Consider the following 21,042-nt stretch of genomic DNA (forward strand, 5'->3'; position numbering starts at 1 on the left):
AGAGAATTCTGCTGCCCACAAAAATAAAAGGCACGACATGGTCTACAATAGGTCACAGTTTTTTTATTCTTAATGACGTAAGCAAGGAGAAAAATGTCACATTCATACTGAAAATTCCAACTAGACTCACAGAAATTAAGTTTTTAATGGAAAGTCCCAGCCTCCCGTTCCTGTCCAGTGCACACACATGTACACACACACTCATACTCACACTCAGGCTGGGCCAGAACACCTTTCCTGGCAGCTCCTGGACCAGCCATCCTACTGATGCTGGGGTTCTTGTTCATGAAGCCGAAGAGTGAGCTTCACAGTCAAGGTAGGAGAGCAAGGTACAGGCTTTTATTTAGAGATGAAGTGAAAGAACAGAGCTCCTGACTCACGCCAGGAGGGGACAAGAGAGTCTGTAGTGGTGCGTTGTCTAGGGGGATATTTGGGAATGTGAAAGAGTTTAGGGTGTGGACTTGTTAAGTGGTTCCTGAATATTAAAAATTAACATAAGGAATTTCCTGCCTTAATTTCTCTCTGGGATGCCGGCGCCTTGGTCTGGGAGCACATCAAAAGGCTGCCTGCCCAGTCCCCAAGGTGGGCTGAGGTATTGTCTATTTGCTAAAGAATCTTGCCTCTTGAACTTCCTGGCTGTTAAAATGTAATCTTATCTTGAAGATGGAATTCTTCCTGCCCTTTACCATACCATCTACAGCTAGGTCTGCAGCTAAGTTAGTTGCTCAGTTTGCAGAATCACCTCCTTAGATATGAAGGAGGAAAGACAGCACATAGGCCTGGGCCTTTTAGTGTGCGAAAGGGAATCTTACACAGGGTTACAAATGATTAGCATCATAAAACATGTGCTACTCTTCTTTATCTGGGGAGCATTAACTGATCTCACTGAAGAATGATTCTAGATCTTACTGTTTAACATAGAGTTTTAGTAGGGGGTGTTTCCTTGCATGTAGTTACATTGCTCTGACTGCAAATATCCCACCCTGCCTCCTCCGGAGGCCCTTACCCTACTCTGACTACGTCTATGGTCCCTGTCTCACTACCTGGAAACTGAGGTAAACAAGCTCTGAGCACTAAACTAAGAGGCTCTGCCTTACGTAGGGTATAACTAGAAGCTTGATTGCTAGACCTGTGCCCAGCTCCCACCCCTCAGACCCGAGCAGGTATTTGGGACTTGAGGTTCACCTCCCTCCTCAGTGCCAGTCTTAAGCATGTACAGAAGGTTGTGGGGATGGGAGTCGTCATCCCCACCACAACAGTCTGCCTCTGTCACACAGTGGGGGCGGGGGAGACTGGCTACGTCTACACCGCATTATTTATAAAGTAAGAATGACACTATGTATGTCCAGAAGGAGCTCTAGTCCGTGAGGAAAGCTGCCAGGGACAGCATTCGAGCCTCTTCACACAGGCATAGCTTAACTATATAGGTAATTCCTAGTCAGTAGCATTTGTACTTAACCACCTCAGTGAACCAAGCTTGAAGGAATTTAAAAGGAAATTTAGCTTAAATACAAAAATAAAATTTTATTTTGTTAAACAATGTTTAAATATTCTTTTATTAACTTAAGACACATGCATTCATACTTCTCCCGAAGAGGTTAGGCATGGCAGCATGGCTCCTGGGCCCGGGATGTGTGGTTTTGGAATGATGGAAGAATGGGGAAGGGCTGGAGGCCCTACAGGGAAAAAAACTTAAGAATTTTTAAGTGTGGTTTCCTAACACATACTCGGGGCCATCTGGCCTAGAGTGAGTTCAGGTAGGTGGGAGAAACAGCAGAGGGAAGAGGTCTTTGTGTCCCCTCAGCCCCATTCTCTTGGGCTGCCAGCCCTTAAAGTCAAAACACCATTTAATAGCTGTAAAGTGGTGCTACTGTCCACTTTGAATTCTAGGCCCCAGAAACTTGAAACAGTTAAGTCCAGCGTTACCAACATGCTGCCACTCACACCATTTGATACTTCCTGTAAACTCAATTTAAAGAGCAATAGACAAGCATGAGACAAAGTACCAGGACAAAGGTTTACACATACAATCCGGGGAGGCAGCTGAGCCTGGTGAGGCCTGTGGCAAGGAGGGCCAGGCAGTAGCTGAAAGTGGCAGCGGGCACCCTGCCTGCCCCAAGGGCTTCTTCCCTCCTTGGATCGAGGCATTGCCCCAGGATCTGCCAGGCTAACAGTCTTGAACCACCAAGCTTTTAGGGGCCAAACTGGCAGAGGGTTGGGGCAAAACACTGACTTGGCCTTGGCAGGAGGAAGCAGAACAGCACAGGTGGCACCACCCACACAGGTCTCCAAGGCAAAGTCAGATTCAAGATTATTTAAAGAGAGATCCTGCAAGGACCCAGTGAGGAGCAAAGCAGCAAGAAATGGAGAAACAAAAGTCCCCTTAAGGGACCAGAGGAAAACCAGTTGCTAGCCCAGCACGGTAAAGCTTCAGGGATAAACCACTTCCCCGACCCCATCAGATGCACATCAGAGCTGCTGCAGGTGGGCCAGAGCTGGACCTGGCACCCTCCAGTGAAGACGGCTCTGGCAGGTGGGGAGAGGGAGGCCGCCTGATGAAGCTTATACACTAAACGAGTTGGGGAAGTAAAGCGAACCATATTACAGATGTTTCTTGGATTCTGTCTAGCCTCACCAGTGGAACCACTGAAGTAAAGAAATGTATTAATTTGCTGCCAATTCAGACAAAAACAAAGTTTGCTAGGTGAGGAAATTAAGCAGCAAGCAGTGTATTTTCTGTCCCTGATGCTTACCTGGGTTAACAGGCTACTTACTTCTGGTTCTAAATTTCTAGGAATAATTCGGACTTGGATCTACAAAGTAAGTACAGAAATCCAACTGAGGACTCAGCAATTTTACTTCTGAGTAGTATTGAACACTGCAATTGATTCCCCAACATCCCTTTTTTGCTGGAAGATTTGTCTCTGGCTAGTGGTTCTCAAGCTTGGCCTCAATCAGAGGCCCTACAGTGGGGTGGATTTCAAATGTATCAATGCCTAGGTCCTAACCAATACCCGTTAAATCAGAGTCTAGAGGTGGGTTCGGTGTAAAATTTCCTGGGGCAATTTTAATGTACAACCACCAAGAGATCCCCTTTGCACAGGGAGATACCACTTCACATCCATTAGGATGACTATTACTAAAAACAAACAAAACAGGAAATAACAAGTACTGGAGAGGATGTGGAGAAATTGGAACACTTGTGCAAAATGGATAATAATGTTGCTGGTGAGAATGTGTAATGGTACAGCCAATGAGGAAACAATATGATGTCATGTATATTTAACCACAATAAGGAGAGAGAGATCTCCTTTTCAAAATTGGGTATGTGACTCAATTCAGGCCAATGACATGGGGGGAGATAGCTCTTGGTGGGCTTCTGAGAAAAGTTTCCTGATCCTAGAAGACAGCTGCAGGATGAGATGCACTCCCTTGCTTCTCCAGACCTAACATCTAGGACTCTAGCCATCTGGGAACCAGCCTGAGGATGAAGCCAACATGCAGGGCAGCAGACAGATGGAAAGGTGTAAGTCCTTGAGGTCATTAAGCTCCGATACAAGGGACTCAAGTCAGTCTTATCTAAGGGCTTATGGTTTTTAGAAACAGGACATTAGGTCCAAAATGGAGTCATTTATGCTAAGCCCCACATAACCAAACTGAAACTTAGTTACAGTTTCAGCTCCCCCAGAAATACGATCTGAAACCAGTCAGTCAGGGCTCACCTGGTCAACACTACTGGTATACCCTGCCTGATAGACCCCTGCCATCCCCTGAGGGCATAAACCTTGCCACACCAATCCACCTGTTGCTAGTGTAACTGCTTTGTTCTTGCTCCCTTCTGCCCATAAAAGTCCTTCCTTTGGTTTAACCCCCTAGAGCTCCATTCTATCTGCTCCATTGGATGCTGCCCGATTCATGAATTGTTGAATAGCGACAACAAGGTATTTAAAATTTATTCACTTGAATTTTGTTTTTTAACATGGTTATGTAAGATAATACATTTCTTCTGATTAAATCCAGTTAAATTTCTGTAACTTGCTTCTGACAGTATCCAGACACTTGTACAAGTACTGTGGGTATAACAAAAATTTGGAAATAACCTAAAAGCCTAAAAGGGAAATGGGTGAATAAAGAAGAGGTATAAACATTGATGGAGTTACTCTAATACAGTTAAGAGAGAAACACATGGCATGAAAACAGGTGTTATGTATGATATATGAATTTTAAAACAATAAGGTGATTTTCATTGATTTATATTTTTTATATGTGAATGTTTCTAAATACATTAAATGGATCACATTTCATACATGATAGCCTGTTGGGCAGGGTAGAATTTGACTGGGATGGGAGTAAAAGAGGCAACATATGTATTAGGACTATTTTATTTCTAATCTTAAAACATAAAACAAGGTGATCAGATGTTAACAATGGACAATCTGGGGATTCTACATAGGTATGTGTTTGTGATTCCTGATACTGTTCTATATTTACAAATTCTCAAAGTGAAAAGATCCTTTCCCCAGGGCTATCCATGGCCCAAACAAATTTAACTAAGGAAGGCAGAAAAAACCTTCAATAAAGACATAGGAATCAAGGCTAAAGTCAGTTTAATTACAAGTGGGCTTTACTTATTCAGAAACTTCTCTTTTTTGTTGTATGAGCATTTTTAACATTCCAACTTTTTATTTGGAAATAATTAAAGACTCCCCCAAAATTGCAAAAATATTACAAGAGGTCCCCCATCACCCTACTTTCCCCTATGGTAACACCTTATGTAACTATAATACACTATCAATACCAAGAAATTGACATTGCCCTGATACAATTAAGTAGACTGTATGCCTTACTGTGATTTACCTGTTTATCCTTTCTTTTATTTTTAATGTCTTTAACTTACAAAAGCAAGTTGCTCATCAACGGAAGAATGGATAAATAAGAAGTGGTACATCCATGGAATATTATTTGGCCATAAAAAGGAATGAAGCTCTTACACTTGTTACAACATGGATGAACCATGAAAATATGATGCTGGTGAAGGCAGCCAGACACAAAAGTTTATCTATTGTATGATTCCATTAGTATGAAATGACTGGAATGGGTGAATCCTAGAGTTAGAAACGAGATTGGTGGATATGGGGACAAGGAGGACAGGAGAAAGGGGAGCGTGTTCCCATGGGAATGGGGAGCATTCATATAATGATTACGGGCGCCCTTGTGCCACGGTGAAAATGTTGGGGAACTAGATGAAGGTGGTAGCTGTACAAACACTGTGATTACACTAAATACCACTGACTTGTTCACTTTAAAGTGGTTAATTTTATGTTATATAAATTTCACCTCATTAAAAACTTTTTGAAAAAAGCAATTTGCTTATTGTAGGAAAACCCAAATATAATAGTATAAGTACAAAATTGCACTTTCTTCTCCCAGCTGCTCTCCTCTCCACATCCAATCCCACTCCATTAATACACCTTCGATTAACTGTTTAATATTTAACTGTCCACATTTCTAAAAGGTTTATGATGCATGTGTCTCTTTCTCTCCCAAACTTTACTGAGCACTTTATCCATGCCAGGCAATGATGCACAGTCTGATGGGATTAATTTTCTGGTAGGAGGAGAAGGGCAGTAAGCATGGGAACCAGTAGAAATTTCAGATTGTGTAAGTGCTGTGAAAAAATAAAACTAGGTAAGAAGGTAGAGAGTGACATGGGTTGGTGGAGGGCCAGGGTGGCTAGGAGAGGCCTCTGAGCTGAGGGCACAGTGTCTGAGTTGAATGTGCATGAGCTGGAGAGGTGAAGATCTAGGGAAAGAGCATTCCAGAGAGGGGAAAACTAGATACTTTTAAAGAAATAGGATTGTATGAGAGAGATTGATTTACTGTTTCTTCCACGACTACGTCATTGTTCTTTCCCTGCTTTACCATATATTATAAATGTATTTCTATGTTGGCACCTTGTCTCTTTCACTCCTTTAATAGCTGCATATTATTCCATAATATTGATATACTATTACTTAGCTAATCATTTCCCTGTTGAGGGACATTTAGGTTGTTTCAAGTTTGGAGCTACTGCAAACATGCTGGAAAGGATAGCTTTTCACCCTTGGGCATAGAAAACATTTCCAGGAGTCGGGACTGCTGCACCAGGGTCCATTCACGTGAATGCGTTTTCACCCACTAAACCCTGGAACGGCTGTGGCCTTCATTTGGCCTTGTGTTCAGAAGTATAAAAGAGAAAAAGACTTTTTAAAAGAGAAAAAAGATTGGCTTCTCTCTCTGAGGCCACCCACACTTTTAACTTTTTCCCAATGTTTCAGCGTATCTCTCTCCCTGAAGTAGCCCACATTCCCCTTTCTCTGAGTGTGCACTTTCTTTCTTCAAATAAAACTTAAACCTTTTAAGGCGCCTGTCCTCCTTGAGGTCGCCTGCACATTTTCTCTTGTTAAGCAACCAATTTTACATGAAACATTTACTCTGCTTAAAAAAAAAGATAAAAAGATTTTAAAAACAAACAAAATACTGTGCAGTTGACTGAAAGTTACAAATGCTGAGACCCTGATTAAATTTAAAGGTAGAATAGCTAAGGGAGGAGAGGAAAACCACATAGAACAAGAGTAACTACTAGGAATGCCAGGTGGTGGAATTTGCACTTGGCAATGGGAATGATGTGTCGTAAAATGCCTCTGACCATGAATAAGCATAGCTTTCCAAAGTAAAGCTGTTGTTAAGCTAACCCCCTGTGCACATTCACAGAAAATAGCAGGATGTCCTTGGAAAAACTCTCTTAAAGTTGATCATCCTGTGTCTCAACAGCCCTAGATGAGTATAGAAGGGCAGTGTCCTCCTAAACTCCCTATTGATTCACCCGTTCATTCATTAAACACTTACTAAGCATGTTTTCTATGCAAGGCATTCTATAGGGCATTGGAAACATAAAGAAGATGAAGAAAAGCCCCTGACCTCGAGTTGCTCAGTTTTAGCACGACAGTAATTATCAAGAAGAGCTTCTCACTTTCCTGCTGGAGCAGTGCCTCAACCCTGGCAGGTCAAAGCATTTGAAAACCAATGGAGTGGATTCTTTCCTGAATATCCATAATTATTCTATTCAGGGACAGGGAAATTAATGACATCTACTGCTTTTCTCATCTGCAGGCTTAGCAGTTTCTGTCCTAGTCCCTAGAAAAAGTACCAGGCACAAAGAAACACTGCTAATTTAATTAGAGGTGAAGAACTAACCTATCAACATGATCATATGGAGCCCTTTGGGGGATATATCTTGAGGTATGGCATCCTACAGTGTGGTTCACTATTTGAGTAAACTGCTTGCGTTGAAATTTTCTTAGGAGTAGGTTATGGGGTGCAAACCTTGAGTGAGAAGGTGCTTTATTTTAAACACACCGTATTTTATTTTTGTTGTGAATGTAAGATAAAAATATTAACTAATTCAAGAGTAAAGCAGGTTTCCCATATATGAAGGTCTGATTTTTATGTCAATTGTTAATATGTTTCTGTACATCTGAGGACAATCATTTGAAAGTGGGACACTCTTAGGAAAGATTCTATTGGGTCTTCAGAGAACTATATTAATAAGCTGTAACCAGAACTTTGTATTAATCAGAGGAATACATTATCTATTATTGGTGGGAAAAATCAATGTCCAGATTCCAGGGATTATGGACCACAGGCCTGAGGAGACACTGAAAGTCAGCTTTGCTATTATGAAAGAGGTTTCTTTACAGTTACAGTTGCCTAAGTGTTGTGTATTTTTTAAAGTATCCATAAAATTGCCGGTTTAATGTTAAACACAATTTCAAACCACTTTAGTGTAAGACTTATTTTAATGCATACCTGACAGCTTCATTTTTGACCTACCTCATTAAGCTGAATTCCCTTTTATCTTTAAAATACAGATATTAAAAAATAAAATTCACCTCTAAATCGAGATCTGGACCTTAACATAAAGTTAAGAACCATCTTTTCCATGTGTCCAAGCCTTTGCTCTGTAATTCTTAGAAGGTTAGTTGCACTCTGTCTAGATTCCTTGCAGAAAAATCTCGACAATGTTTTTATCTGATTTGGACTCCACATGAGCGAATTACAGGAAAACAACAGATGCTCAGGGAAACGTTATTTTCCTACTTCATGCAGTTGGGTCTAAGTATTTATCTTTGTCTTTCATTCGTGCTTTTCCCATATTTACCTAAATGAACCCAGTCACGGTGAGATGCAGTCAGTGAAGTACTGCGGTTATACTTAGAGCAAATCTATTCATTCAAAAGAAAACCACTTCATGTAATGGTGCATAAAGAAGCTAGACGCACCAAACTCACCCTAATAGTTGGGTACAGCTGGGTACGTCATGGAATATGGCAATCCTGTTTAATTTGCAAAGCCCTGGACGGGAGGAGGATGGGATGGAAAAGTTTGGAAGACTCGTCAAACAGACAGTGAATCGTCAAGGGTTTCCAGTTAATAATGCCCTCTGTTGGCGCTCAGCCTGGACCCGAGCGCCTTACTAGCCACATTGTAGGTTGTTATAATGTCTTACGGTTTATTGTCTCTTCTACCAAATGAATACATGAAATGAGAGACGCTCTAAGTTGGGCGTCTTAATGTAGGACAAAATCTTGCTCAAGGCGGGGAGAAGAAAGGTGGGAAGAGAATGAAGGTAGGGAGACTGTGCGACAGAGAACGCTCAGAGGCTGGTAAAAGGGAAGGAAGGGATGTCCAGGGGTTGAAAGCTTTATCCCCCCCGTAGAACTGCTGTCGGTTTTCCCTCATCCTGTGCCTCACAGGACAGAGTGGACCGCCCCCGAGGGCTGAAAGGCTCTGGATCGGAGGCGCCGCACGGAACCGCGCCAAGATTCAACCCTGCCGCTGCCCCACCCGGTGACAGGCGGAGCCGCGAGGGCGACCAGGTCCCCGCCTCTTTGCTCTGCCTGCCGGGAGCCGGAACCTCTTCCGGTTGCTCCGGACCACGGAACTCCGACTCCCATCGGCCCCCGGGAAAACCGCAGCGGGGTCGCGCGGGCCCTGTCGGAACTCGTAGTTCCGTCTTTGGCCGTGCTTTATAGCCGGAAGCGGGGACGAACGGGGCTGAGAACTACCGAGGCGAAGGTACGGGAGGCGGTGAGGGGTCAATCTGCGCCGGGCGTTGGGTGGCCGGTGAGGCAGTTGGAGGTGCCTGGGTTGGGTGGAAGGACATCGGCTGGCCCACACGAGCAGGGTTGAGCTGCTGCCGCCGCCGCCGTTGTCGCGAGTGCGGAGTGGGGACTGGAGCTGCTGCCGCAGCGACTCCGGGGACTCTGTCGCTAGCCCCCAGCCCTTCTGCCTCCCACTTCCCGAGGTCAGTGCAGCCTGCTCCTCCCCGGCTTGTTGCCCCCTCGTCCATTTCCCGCCCTCTCTTCATCACACGCGCGGCCCCCGTCCCCCGATCGTGGATCCGGGCAGTGCCGGCGGCGGCGGCGGCGACGGAAGCAGCAGCGACTCAGCGCCCGACTGCTGGGAACAGGCGGACATGGAAGCCCCCGGGTCGGGCCTGTGCGGCGGCGGCCGCCGAGGCCCACCGTGAGCACCTCAGCGCGGCCTTCAGCCGGCACCTCCACGTCAGCGCCAAACCCTTCGTCCCCAACGTCCACGCCGCCGAGTTCGTGCCGTCCTTCCTGCGTGGCCCGGCCGAGCCGTCGCCACCCCCGGCTGGCGCCGGCGCCAACCACCACGGAGCCGGCAGTGGCGCGGGAGGCCCTTCGGGTAAAGGGGCCGGGACGCGGGAGCAGCCGAGCGGGAGGCCGGAGCCCACCTTGGTGGGGTGGGGGGACGGGTCTGCGGCTCGCCTCGCAGGGCGGGGGACGCGCGGCCTCGAAGCCCGGCGGCACGCGGGGCGCTGACAGCGGCGCTGGGCGCGGGCAGCCCTGGGTGGGGCCGCCCGGGCGCGGCGGAGGGCCTGGAGGAGCCGTAGCCGGGTGTCGGTGACACGGGAGGGATCTGGGGCTCGTCCCCTCCTCGGGGGCCGCAGTTACCCACCAGAACTGAGAACCGTATGGGACAGACAGGGCCCGTGGCCATCAGTGCCACGAGGCCCAGACGTGGGAGAACTGGAACCAGGAGGTGGGTGGGCATTGAGCGAGCCAGACCCGAGGAGCTGGGAGGACGAGCGCCGGAGTTTTCCCTTCACCTTATGCCTAGGCGAGAGAGCGTCTCTTGCTCCAACTTCTATTTTTGAAACTGTAATTAACGTTTTGGGTATCTGGCACCGAAGTGTCCTGAAGGAATCCCAAGATGCATTGCAGTCTTGTGATCCCGCAGAAACTGTTGGCCATCACTTCAGAGATCTTTTAGTCCTCAGCATTGTGTAAGCTTGTGAAGTTCACAGTGTCAAAAGTAAGAGTTCCTCCCGTAATGTGTATAGGAAACTACATTGATTTGTTTTCACTTTTTCTTAAGTGGGACTTCTCGCCTTAATGACGCGTTTAGAATTTTAAATGTTTCAAAATCGGATACCTTATTCAGGCTGCTTAGTATTGTAAGTCACTCTTTATGTTCACGTGTCAGTAATTAGTCTGTTCAGATACTTGGTATTATAGCTTAATAGTTGTCACATGCCATTCTGACCATAGCTTGTAGCATGTGTTGTGTGCTTTCAAGTCAGTTTTGTTCTTTAAAAAGCTTTCTGTATTTAGGGGCTGCTTAAGTGATAGGATGACAGGCTTTCGGGTACTGATCTTCTGGGAATGTCTAATGAGTGAAGTTAACTATTCTCCCCTGTATAAAAAAGTGCTTATTTTCGGAACTGTCAATATTGGCTTAAAGAGAGAAAGGAATGTACCTTGGTGAGCCAGGGTATTGGTGAACCGGATCACAGATGTTCCTAGCAATTCGTGAGAATAGATTGTTGATTTCTCTTTGAAGTTCCACGTTGTATTTCCTAGATAAGTGGACATCATGAAAGTGCTCTGGGAGTTTAGCTTCTTCAGAAACTTGCTACAGTTTTCTGTGTAGAGGCAGAGAGTTTGGAGAAGTACTTCTGTGAAGTAAGTACATATGTGAGCACACTTTTAATTTGGTTGTTTGATTTTCTTGATGTTTTGCCTTTGAACAAGGAAACTTTGTTTTTATTTCTTTGCTTAGATCAAGCAGTTTGGCCTACTTAAATAAAGTTCACTTACCAGCCCCTAAAAGTGCGCGGTTCCCCATACCTTATCATGCAGATTCCTTTTATCCAGCCATTTTCTTGTTTCTTTTTTGGACGTCCCTCCTCACTCTGGAGCCACCAGCACCACTCTGGCTAGACTTGGAACTCCATTTCCAGCTTGTCCACCCATCAGCCAGTGAGTCAGGAAGGGACAGCCATCCTCAGAGCAGTGATCTGGAGTAGGCATTGTTGGGTGACTAGGCTTTACCTGTTAGGTAGGAGAGCTGTCTTTCCTCTTACTGGCATGTGCCAACTTGCTGGTTTCTTCTTAATCCTTCTCTCTGTGACACTGTTAGAAGTGGAGATGTAAAAATATGTAAGGAAGTGGTTATAAGAAAAGTACTTTCTTTGTTACTTGGTGGTCAGTTTTTTTCAGTTTTATCAAACTATTTTGGTGATCCTGACTTTGTCAACTGCTTCTACAAAATGCCAGTTCATATTTTTAAAAGTGTCCTCTTTAGGGTTGTCTATTTGGAAAAGAATGGTTTCTAAATTCAGGTCCAGAGAGATGTGGGACTGTTGGATTGCATGTTTGAACCATTCAGGTCCATAAAGTACCACCATCAGAGCAGACAACTATGCGTGGAAGAAGCAGAGAAAAAAATTGGAACTAGCGCTTAGAAATTGACAAAGGGGGAGCCATAAAAGTTGCAAGTTTTTTTATAGTGAGGAAATGAACGGAAGGGGAGCATCTTTTCTTTGGTTGTTAAGCCCTTGTTGAGATTTGTTGTGGGTCCCTGTTTTTAAGCTGGATAGGAGGAAGAGCTCTTGAAGGAGGAAGTCTAGAGGTAGAACACTGAATGACTTCCTAACTGTTCCTGTCCAGGGTGAATATCTGTTGTGTCTCCTGAAAACACGCTAGTTGGATTTTTCTGGTGGTTCCTTGAGCAACCAGTCACCATAAAAGTTTTTGCACAGCGTCATCCACCTTAAGTAGAAGGCTGCTGGGTGGTTATGCCTGTTTCCAGCCTCCCAAGTAAAAACTTGGGATTCAGTGTTGATCTTAGCTCTCTGAAAAAGTAATACAGGTTTCCAACAGAATGATTAAGTAGAATACAAATTAAGTGTAAAAAAGTGTAATTTAAGTTCAATTCTCTGTGGATCCAAGTAAATTGACTACGTGATACTCTTTAAAGTAGAGGTCCTGAAATGAATGAAAATGTGGAAGACAAGGGTTGTGTGTAAGAGAACAAACATTTTCTATGCTAGAATGTACTTATTTTGAGTTTCAATTTGCACACAGTTCATTCTTTTTTATTGTTGAAGGAGAAGTAAGTTTAGTGATATAATTTAGGATTACTTGGTGTCTTAGTCCATTTGGGCTGCTGTGTAGTACAGTACCACAGACTGGGTAGCTTGTAAACAACAAAATTTATCTGTCACAGCTCAGGAGGCTGGAAGACCGTGATCAGGGTGCCAGCCTGGTCAGATGAGGGCCTCCTTTCCTCTCTCAGGTCAGATTGCTGGCTTCTTGTTCTCACATGGCAGATGGGGCAAGGGAGCTCCCGGGGGCCTTTTATAAAGGAGCTGTTTGTGAAATGCATATGTGAGGGCTCTGCTGTTATGACTTACGGCCCCCAAAAAACCCCACCTAAGTCCAATACATGGGGCATTAGAATTTCAACACATGAATTTTTGAGGGGGACACAAAAGTTTTAGAGCATAGAACTTGGACTTGTAGAACATCCAGGCTTCTCTAGTAATGGTGTGGTGTCCTTTCCACCATCCCACCCTTAGCATCTCTCAGAACTCTGCCAGTAAAAAGTGAGTATAGAATAAAACCAGCAGTCCTCAGAGGAGGAACTATCTCCAAAACGTAGCACATTGTATTATGGAATCTGAATTTTAAAGAGAAATGTTGTTTCATAGTACTTGGTTTTTGATGGATGTCTTTTTATGGGGAAGGGATTTTCTTCTTTTTTTAGTGACAGACATATAATTCACATATCACAGAATTCACCATTAAGTGTATGATTCAGTGGTTCTTAGTATATGCACAAAGTTAATGCAACCGTCACTAGAACGTGGTGGATGCTTGTTAATCACTGAGTAGTCTCAAAGGTGACCTCACGGTCACAAGAGTAGAGTGCAGAATCTTACATAATTGTTTTGTTCAGAAGGGCTCTTGGGCTTTATTATGATTTTAAATGATACCTGTTGACTGAGAGATAAGTTTAGACAGAAGATAGATGACGTTCTTGACTGGATTTTCCCTTTCCCATGAGACTGAAATCCCTGCAGTAACAAAGTCTTCAGTGGGACAGTAAGTAAAGTAGGCAGAGAAGGTGAGGGGAAAATATTGTTCCAGGAGTGTTATTTCTTTTCCCTCCTCATTTTCTAGCTAGTTATTTCTTACCTTGACTTAACCAATTATTAGATTTGGGCTCCTATTTCCTGACTTTACATGCTTGCTATGGCTCCAGCGTGAGGATTTAGGGAGTAAGTGAAGGCATTACATGAACCAGTGCTTTCCTTGTGAGCAGCGATTTGAACTGGTAAAAAACTTTGATTGAGAATAGACCCTCTTTGGAGCAGCTTTTATTTACTGCAGGTTTTGAACATGGCTTTGTTCTGTCCCTTGTTTTTCACCTTCTCTGGAATTGTACTGCAAGAAATGATAGTGATTAAAATTTCTGAGGGCGAGTTAGGGAAGTAGAGAAGATGACAAATTTTAAGCCTTGTTTTGTTTTTGTTTGCTGGGGAGGAAATGTCTTAAAGTGTTAAAATATTAATGTTTTTCTAGTCGAAGAGAAAGGAATGAAAAGGATTCGATAGTCTTTTGTGGTGAGTTGGCAGTATTAGAATGGAATTTTTTGAGATGTAAGTCTAGTTTGTGCTCAGAATGATGTATAGCAATTAATGAACAAACATTTTTGTGTTTACAGAACGCAGGATACTGTGCTGGGCACTTGAAGTGACACCACAAGATGAATTAATCGTGGTCCTGGAGTCTAGAAAGAGGTCAGACCCCCAATTTACTCTACTGGAAGACATAACATGGTTGAGAGGGTTTCAAAGCTGAGCAGAGGAGTTGTTCATAGGTGCCCTTTGTAACTCATTTCAATCTTGTCCTAATCATAAACCTAGAGATACATTTTCTGGTACTGTTCTTTGTTAATACCATAAGTGTTTTTTAAGTTCAGATATAATTCACATAAAATTTACGTTTCTTGTGTTTCGGTATTTTATTTCAGCTTGCTAGGAAATTGCTGGAGTAGAGCATCAGTTACCTTTTTACACTGCTTGGTGCTCATACCTAACAGTGAGTTACTGCCATTATGAAATTTTGATTGAGAATAGACACTCTTTGGAGCAGCTTTTCTTTACTGGTATGTCTATTGGGCATGTTAATTAAGAATTTCATCATTAAATTCACAGTTCTTAAATTATTGGGAAGCAAGAATATGGCCACTAGGTGAAAGTTCTTGATTATTCTGACATCCTTAGGCTTCTTTTTAAGCTGTCATTTGTGGATTCATACCAAAGCTTCTTAAAAGTGGTGTCCTTGTTTTCAGTGGTTTATAACAAAGCAGGCTATGCTGTAGGTGTATTTTTTTCTAAGTGACTTTGTTTTAGGAAATCTAGTTGTCACAGTACTCCAAGTGGAGCCAGTTCCCCATCTTAATTCTGCTTTCTAGGTGAGAGAAACAGTAAGGATTTCTTGAGCATCTTTCACCAGCCTAACCAAAGAGTGGTTACACCCAATCCAAACCACATTCCAGCCCGGTAATTGTAAGCCACTCGCCTTGAAACAAGCAGAAAGTGCATGCCTTAGAATGTCGTTGGGGCAGCTTCTGGGTTGACCGTTTCTATAGAAGCACAGTGGGCCACTGTACTGCTCAGTGGTGTGTCCAGCTCCTTTGGATGGTTGGTTGTCTGCAAAGTATTTTAAGTTCACCTACAGTATTTTTGAAGTAAATGGGGTATAAGTTATAAATAAACCTATGTTTTACGGTTGTTTGAAAAACATATTGGATCTCAGTTACCCTACAGAAAGCCCACTCAGGTGGATGTGTGTCATTGCTTTTAGTGAATGAATAGTTTGTAGAATGTTAGGGCTGAAAGTGACCCTGGCAGTAGTACAGTCTTGTCAGAGAAAGAAACTGAAGCGTACAGATACTCAGTGACTGATTCAGTGACAGTGGAGTCTGGAATTTGTTTGCCAACTGCTAGCTTAGTGCCCTTTCCATTACACTGTGCTGTTGACTGGGGAGAAGGGCATCCCTGGGGCTAACATCTTGACCACCAACCAGCATGGATTTCCTGAGAGAGGCCCTAGAATTTGCCTTTCTTGTGTTTATTCTTCAAAAGTTTTGTTAATATGGGGCTTTGAAAAGCTTGTAATAATAAACTTATTGAGCAGTTACCTGCTTCATATGCTTTTATCTTCACAACAATCTCTTGAGGTTATGTTGAGCCCTTTTGTAGATAAGAAAATAAGGCTCAGAAAAGCTAAATAAATGAGCTGACATCTCCTAGTAAGTGGAGGAGCCAGGGATAGACTCTACATCTGATTTCAAAGCTTATTCTAGTAGTAATAACACAGGTAGTCTTCTCCCTCTTATTTGCTATGAAAAGGTCTTTTTGGCTGAGACACTTTTTCAGAAACTGAGTCCATGAGATTGTGGCCTATGGCACCGCCTCCCTGTTCTGTCTCAGTAGTAGCAGGGTGACATTGTGATAAGTAGGCAATGCTCTACTTTGAAATTACTTCTTCCTACATTTTAGGAAATAATGTGAGATCATTTGAAACAGCTCTGTTCACCGCTATAGCATTGTACCTTTTTATTTTGAGAGCATAGGTAGTTAAGGCAAAACCATGGACATTTCATGTGTTGTGTGGGCATTTGGCTGTGATGTCTGCCTTTACTGGTTCTCAGTATTGTCTGTGGGAGAGAAATACCTCAGGCAGGCGGATTTGGTTGGGAGTGTATGGTCATCTGGCTGCTAGAGAATTTTTAGTTCCTTACGCAAATTGTACTTGAGCATCTCTTCAGTATTGTTTCTCTAACCCCTTCTTGGAAAACTGACACATACAAAGTTGTTTTTAGTCTATTGAACCCTGAAGGAAATGCAGTAAATATATAGGTGGACTGCTACAGATGGTGAGAAAACTGAAGTGATAAGACTATAAGGAACTAGTGACCTATGAAAACCAAAAGAAACGGCTGCAGTCCAGGCCCAATGAATTACATACTTACTCGGTATGTACACCGTTTCAGCCTGTGGAGACTTTACAGGAGGTGGGAAAAGGCTCTGTGTTTCAGAAAACCACAGTCATTCTGGAAGTTTCTAATGTCTTAGGGAACCAGAACTGAGATCTGTGTGTAGGTGTGCTTACAGCTGCAAGAAGTGTCCTACCCTAGAGGAAGCTCAGAAGAACCATCCTAAGCTGGGTAATGGGGTGTGTGGGGGGTGGGATAAAAGTGGAAGGTTTTGTGTTACAATTGAGGAGAATCCTTAAGAGGATCTAGAACTGTGCACTTATGGCTCTTTAAGTAAAACTAAATGTTTCAATTTAAAAGTCAGTTCCTTGGTCACAGCCACCTTTCAAGTGCCTAATAGCCACATGTGGCTAAGTGACGGTCATATCACTGCACAGAAACAGAACATTTCCATCATTGCAGAAGTTTGTGTTGGACAGAATTTTGTCACACAGTTTCTTACTTCAGTGTAGTGTGAGACACTTGTGACGTTTGCGATGGGCACTGCAGTTTTTATTCATTAATAGTGAACACCATTTAGCTAACAGGACTAAGAAATTTGAGTAGGATGACTTTTACATATTGTTGTTTTGTGTGTAAAGAGATGAAAGATTAGTTTTATATATCTAAAGCAGTACACACTTAAATTGCTGATTTATGGACTATGTGGATTAAGCACCTTAAGAGTTGGCCAGACGTTATATTTAAAATATAACTTGAATTGAAACCTGGCTTTCACAGCCCACCACTAGTGTGGCCTTCACTGTACCCATGAACTGGCCAAGTAAGAGTCTCTGTGTTAAAGTCCTTTGATCCATAATCAAGGTGATCCATAAATTGAGGTGAAATCCATATGACATGAAATTAGCCACTTGAAAGTGAACAGTTCAGTGGCATTTGGTACATTCACAGCGTTGTGCAGCTTACTACCTCAAGGTTTCAAACATTCTCATCGCCTCCAAAGGAAATCATACTCTTTAAGCAGTCATTTAACACTCCCCTTTTCCCAACTTTTGGCAACCACCAATCTAATTTCTATGTGTATGAATTTACCTATTCTGAATATTTCATGTGAATGGAATTGCACATGTGATCTTTTGTGTCTGGCTTATTGCACCATTATCAAATTTTAAGTAACAGTTTCAGGATTCACATTATCATTTGTGTTAAACCATAGGCAGTTCTGTTGCCTGACTGTCTTTTGGTAAAATCTTTCACTTGTTTTAAAATTTTAGGTAATATACCTTGTATCATAGCCAGTTCATTAATCTTCCCTTATCATAAAGAATAGCATTAGTTTCTTTTAATATGAGGTATGGCAGTTTTATTAACTAGAACACTTCTGATAAACTTTCCCACCTAATTAGAATTGTTCTTTTTTGAATGAGGGTGTGCTCCTGATGAGGATGTGTCTTCTGCACATGGAGATGCCATTAGAAAATATGAAACTGCTTTCATTCCTTGGGAGGTTTACTAACTTCTCCGTGACTAGCAGATACGAAGCGTGCAGGACTTGGAAATCAAGCCCCAATGGGTATGTTTGCCAGCCATGAATAAGTGACTTTGGACCTGGTAGAATTACAAGCCTATGCGCATTAGTAGCCAGTAAATCTGGATGTGATGTATATTATGAATAATAGGAGTAGAATGAGAAAGGGTTGGAGATGTGTGTGAATGCGTATGTGTGTGAGAGAAGAGACTGGGTACAAATACACTGACAAGTTTCAGTGTAAAGAACATGTTGCTGTATCTGTGATTTTTCTGGTTCATTGTTCAAAAAACATCAGTTCGCAGATGTTGCCACCATTGCTATTTGAATTGTAATGTGATCCGTGGTTTGAATGCAAGGATAAGCTTTTTTTCTTCCATCCTGGGGTAACTATTGTCAGCTTCTGATTTTTGAGGCCCTTTAATGTCATCATTATGTGTATATTAATAACTTAATTGCTGGTTGTACTTGACCCTGTCTCTGCCTCTGTAAGCTGTACAAACTGAAGACAAATGTGTTATAAATGTAGGGTGTTTTGAAAAAACCATGAACAGATTTTTATTATGCTGCATTATGCAGCCATAGAGGTAGTCTTATGACTGATGTCACTGTCCTGAGAGGTGCCTTACAGCTTTAGGCATGTATTGTGTATTTGTAAATCTAAGAGTTGGTTGTAGAACCAGGTGTTGAGGTGTGTGTACTGTTGGGTCTTATAAAGCCCATTTGCAGTTTGGGATGTCTTATAAGTGATGAGAGAGCCCCCCATACTGATTGTCTCAGTCTTCCTTGCCTTACAATGCTTGACCATCCGGTGTCGTCACTTACTTGGTTTACTTTTACTAAGGGATTTTCAGCAGGGGCTGTGTGAGGAAGGGCAAGGTGGCATTTGTGTAACTTGGAGAAGCCCATTCTAATATGTCAGAGTGTTAGGTAAGTTACCGCTTACTTCATAGGGTTGGGGGGGTGGTTAAATAAGATAGCAATCAGCACATGAGGGCGCAATAAAAATTTAAGTGGATTTAGGGTAACTTGCCACAACCTCCAACCCTGCCTCCAGCACTGTGTGGATTTGTGAGTGTTTCTATCCCTGTCTGGCCCATAATAGATGTGCAGTATATGTTAGTTGATAGAATTGAACTGACGGCTCATTTCATATTAGGGAGTGGGGAGTCACTTGTTGAATATCTCCTAGGTGCGAGGAGTTCTTTAATTGCAACTAAACAAATGCATACTCTCATTCAGTGCTCTGAGCAATCCTGTCAGGCAGCTGGCATGTCATTTCCATGATTCAGTGAAATAATTGCCTCTCACCACTTGTACGTGGCACTCTAGGCTTTAAAGCCAGGAGTCAGCCCAGTGCTGGCCTCTCAGCACCAGTGTCTGCGCTTCCTCCATCCTGAGGTTGGCATGTCAGCCTGATCACCTAGCACTGCCTGACTTTCTCTGGAAGTTGAGTAATTTTTCCTTACTATACCCGTAAACTTTTCTTTGAAATAGGAAGTGAAAAAAAAATTTTTGTGAAGTACAATTACTGTTCCTTCCAAACCTAGTTCAAATCCTTTTTCCATTTCTGTTAACATCCTGCTAATCGCATAGGTTGGGGTGTCTTAGACCGTTCACTCTACCTTCCTGCACCTGTCCGGTGTTGCCCCTGTTACCTCTGTGCTTAGCCTCTCCTCTCCAGCTGCACTGTGCCGCGGTGGGAGCCATGCTGGTGTTGCTGGCTGAGGTGTCTTTCCATTCTAAGGTCATCCAAATGCCACTGTATGGGATCATCTGCAGCAGTGACACTAAGCATGTCACTTCTCAAGAGATCTTGGTTGCCCTTTACCTTTCAGGGGCAAGAAACTCCTTTCTTCACTACTGCATGTTATAGAAGATTGGGCTGAAAACTTTAGCTTACATGTCTTAACACTCCAGGGAAGTGATTTTAAATATAACTTTGGCAGATTATCAATTCAGTGTTTATTGGTGTGCAGGATTTATGTGACTTCAAATTGTTGTGTCTTTTTTGCATCTTGGAGATTCTTTAAAGCAAGGGCACTTTCATACCAGAGTATCATTAGGCTTTCAGATATAAAAAGAAACTTAAACATTTAAGTGTCAGTATATATTTCTCATACATCTCTTTCAGTGATATCATAAGTAGATTTTCAGTGTGACAATTGTGGAAAGTGGATTGTTGCTAGATCTTAGAATTCTAGTAGAGAGACAAAGCCAGTGTCATTTTAATCATCTTTTCTGAGATGTTGCAAGGGCCCATTCACATTTCAGGGACTTTATACGAATGTCCTTTTTACTTTATTGGTATCAAATAGAATTTATTCAAGGATCTTGATGGTAAAACATGTATGATTATAGAATTTTAAAAGGGCTAATCATAGCCTTCTTTGACTACAGCTACCAAGAGAAACTAGAGAAGTAATGTGTCTTTGTTGAGCAAAATCATTAATCTAATCTGTGTATGCTACTTTCCTATGTGTCACTAGACATTGGAAACTGGAACTAAATATGCAAAGTTCTATTTGTTGTTTAAAAGCATCTGTGTTTTAAAGTATAGACTCTAAATTTTTTACCAGAATACTGAGTTAAAATACCTTATTTAAGTAGAAAATGGGGAGACAGAAATGTCCCCAGAAGAATCATGGGAACACAAAGAAGAAATCAGTGAAGCAGAGCCAGTGGGTGGCTCCTTGGGAGGTGGAAGGCCCCCAGAGGAAAGTGCCCAGGAGTTGATGGAGGAGGAAGAGGAGATACCAAAACCCAAATCTGTGGTTACACCACCAGGTGCTCCTAAGAAGGAACATGTAAATGTAGTATTCATCGGGCATGTAGGTAAGTTGCGTTCACAGCAATAAGAAATGACCAGAGTTACTGTGTACAACAAACAGAACATCTTACTTGGCTACTTGGAGATGTTTAGTGAAACTGGAATTGATCTAAATGTCTTGACTTTTAACTTGAAGGTTGGGCCGATTAACAGTTGTATAATGGAATAGAAGCTGGAAGAAAATAAGCTACAGGATATTTGTATGATGCATAATTGGTCTCTAGACCACTGATGATGGCTCAGCATATTATGACATTTATTAACATTCTAGAAAATGTGCCTATTTTTTGTGTGTGAACTTCAGTTATTCTATTAACTTTATAGGATT

General features: G+C 42.6%; 1 protein-coding gene and 1 long non-coding RNA gene across 2 annotated transcripts in view; both read left to right on the plus strand.

Moving 5' to 3' along the window:
- The first annotated feature begins 3,191 nt into the window (after positions 1 to 3,191).
- Positions 3,192 to 5,784, plus strand: LOC140843713 (uncharacterized). The gene is made up of 3 exons (XR_012121710.1): positions 3,192 to 3,526; positions 3,877 to 3,941; positions 4,903 to 5,784. It is a non-coding gene; the product is annotated as an uncharacterized lncRNA (long non-coding RNA).
- A 2,420-nt stretch (positions 5,785 to 8,204) lies between these two features.
- Positions 8,205 to 21,042, plus strand: part of LOC140843706 (uncharacterized) — a 98,245-nt gene continuing 85,407 nt past the window's right edge. Inside the window, exons 1-4 of the mRNA XM_073214158.1 lie at positions 8,205 to 8,219; positions 8,796 to 9,035; positions 9,075 to 9,750; positions 14,077 to 14,152. Coding sequence (XP_073070259.1) covers positions 8,205 to 8,219; positions 8,796 to 9,035; positions 9,075 to 9,750; positions 14,077 to 14,152 — 1,007 coding nt within the window. The remainder of the gene's footprint in view (positions 8,220 to 8,795; positions 9,036 to 9,074; positions 9,751 to 14,076; positions 14,153 to 21,042) is intronic.

The sequence above is a fragment of the Manis javanica genome, chromosome 10 (genome assembly GCF_040802235.1).
Source record: "Manis javanica isolate MJ-LG chromosome 10, MJ_LKY, whole genome shotgun sequence".
Classification (NCBI taxonomy): domain Eukaryota; kingdom Metazoa; phylum Chordata; class Mammalia; order Pholidota; family Manidae; genus Manis; species Manis javanica.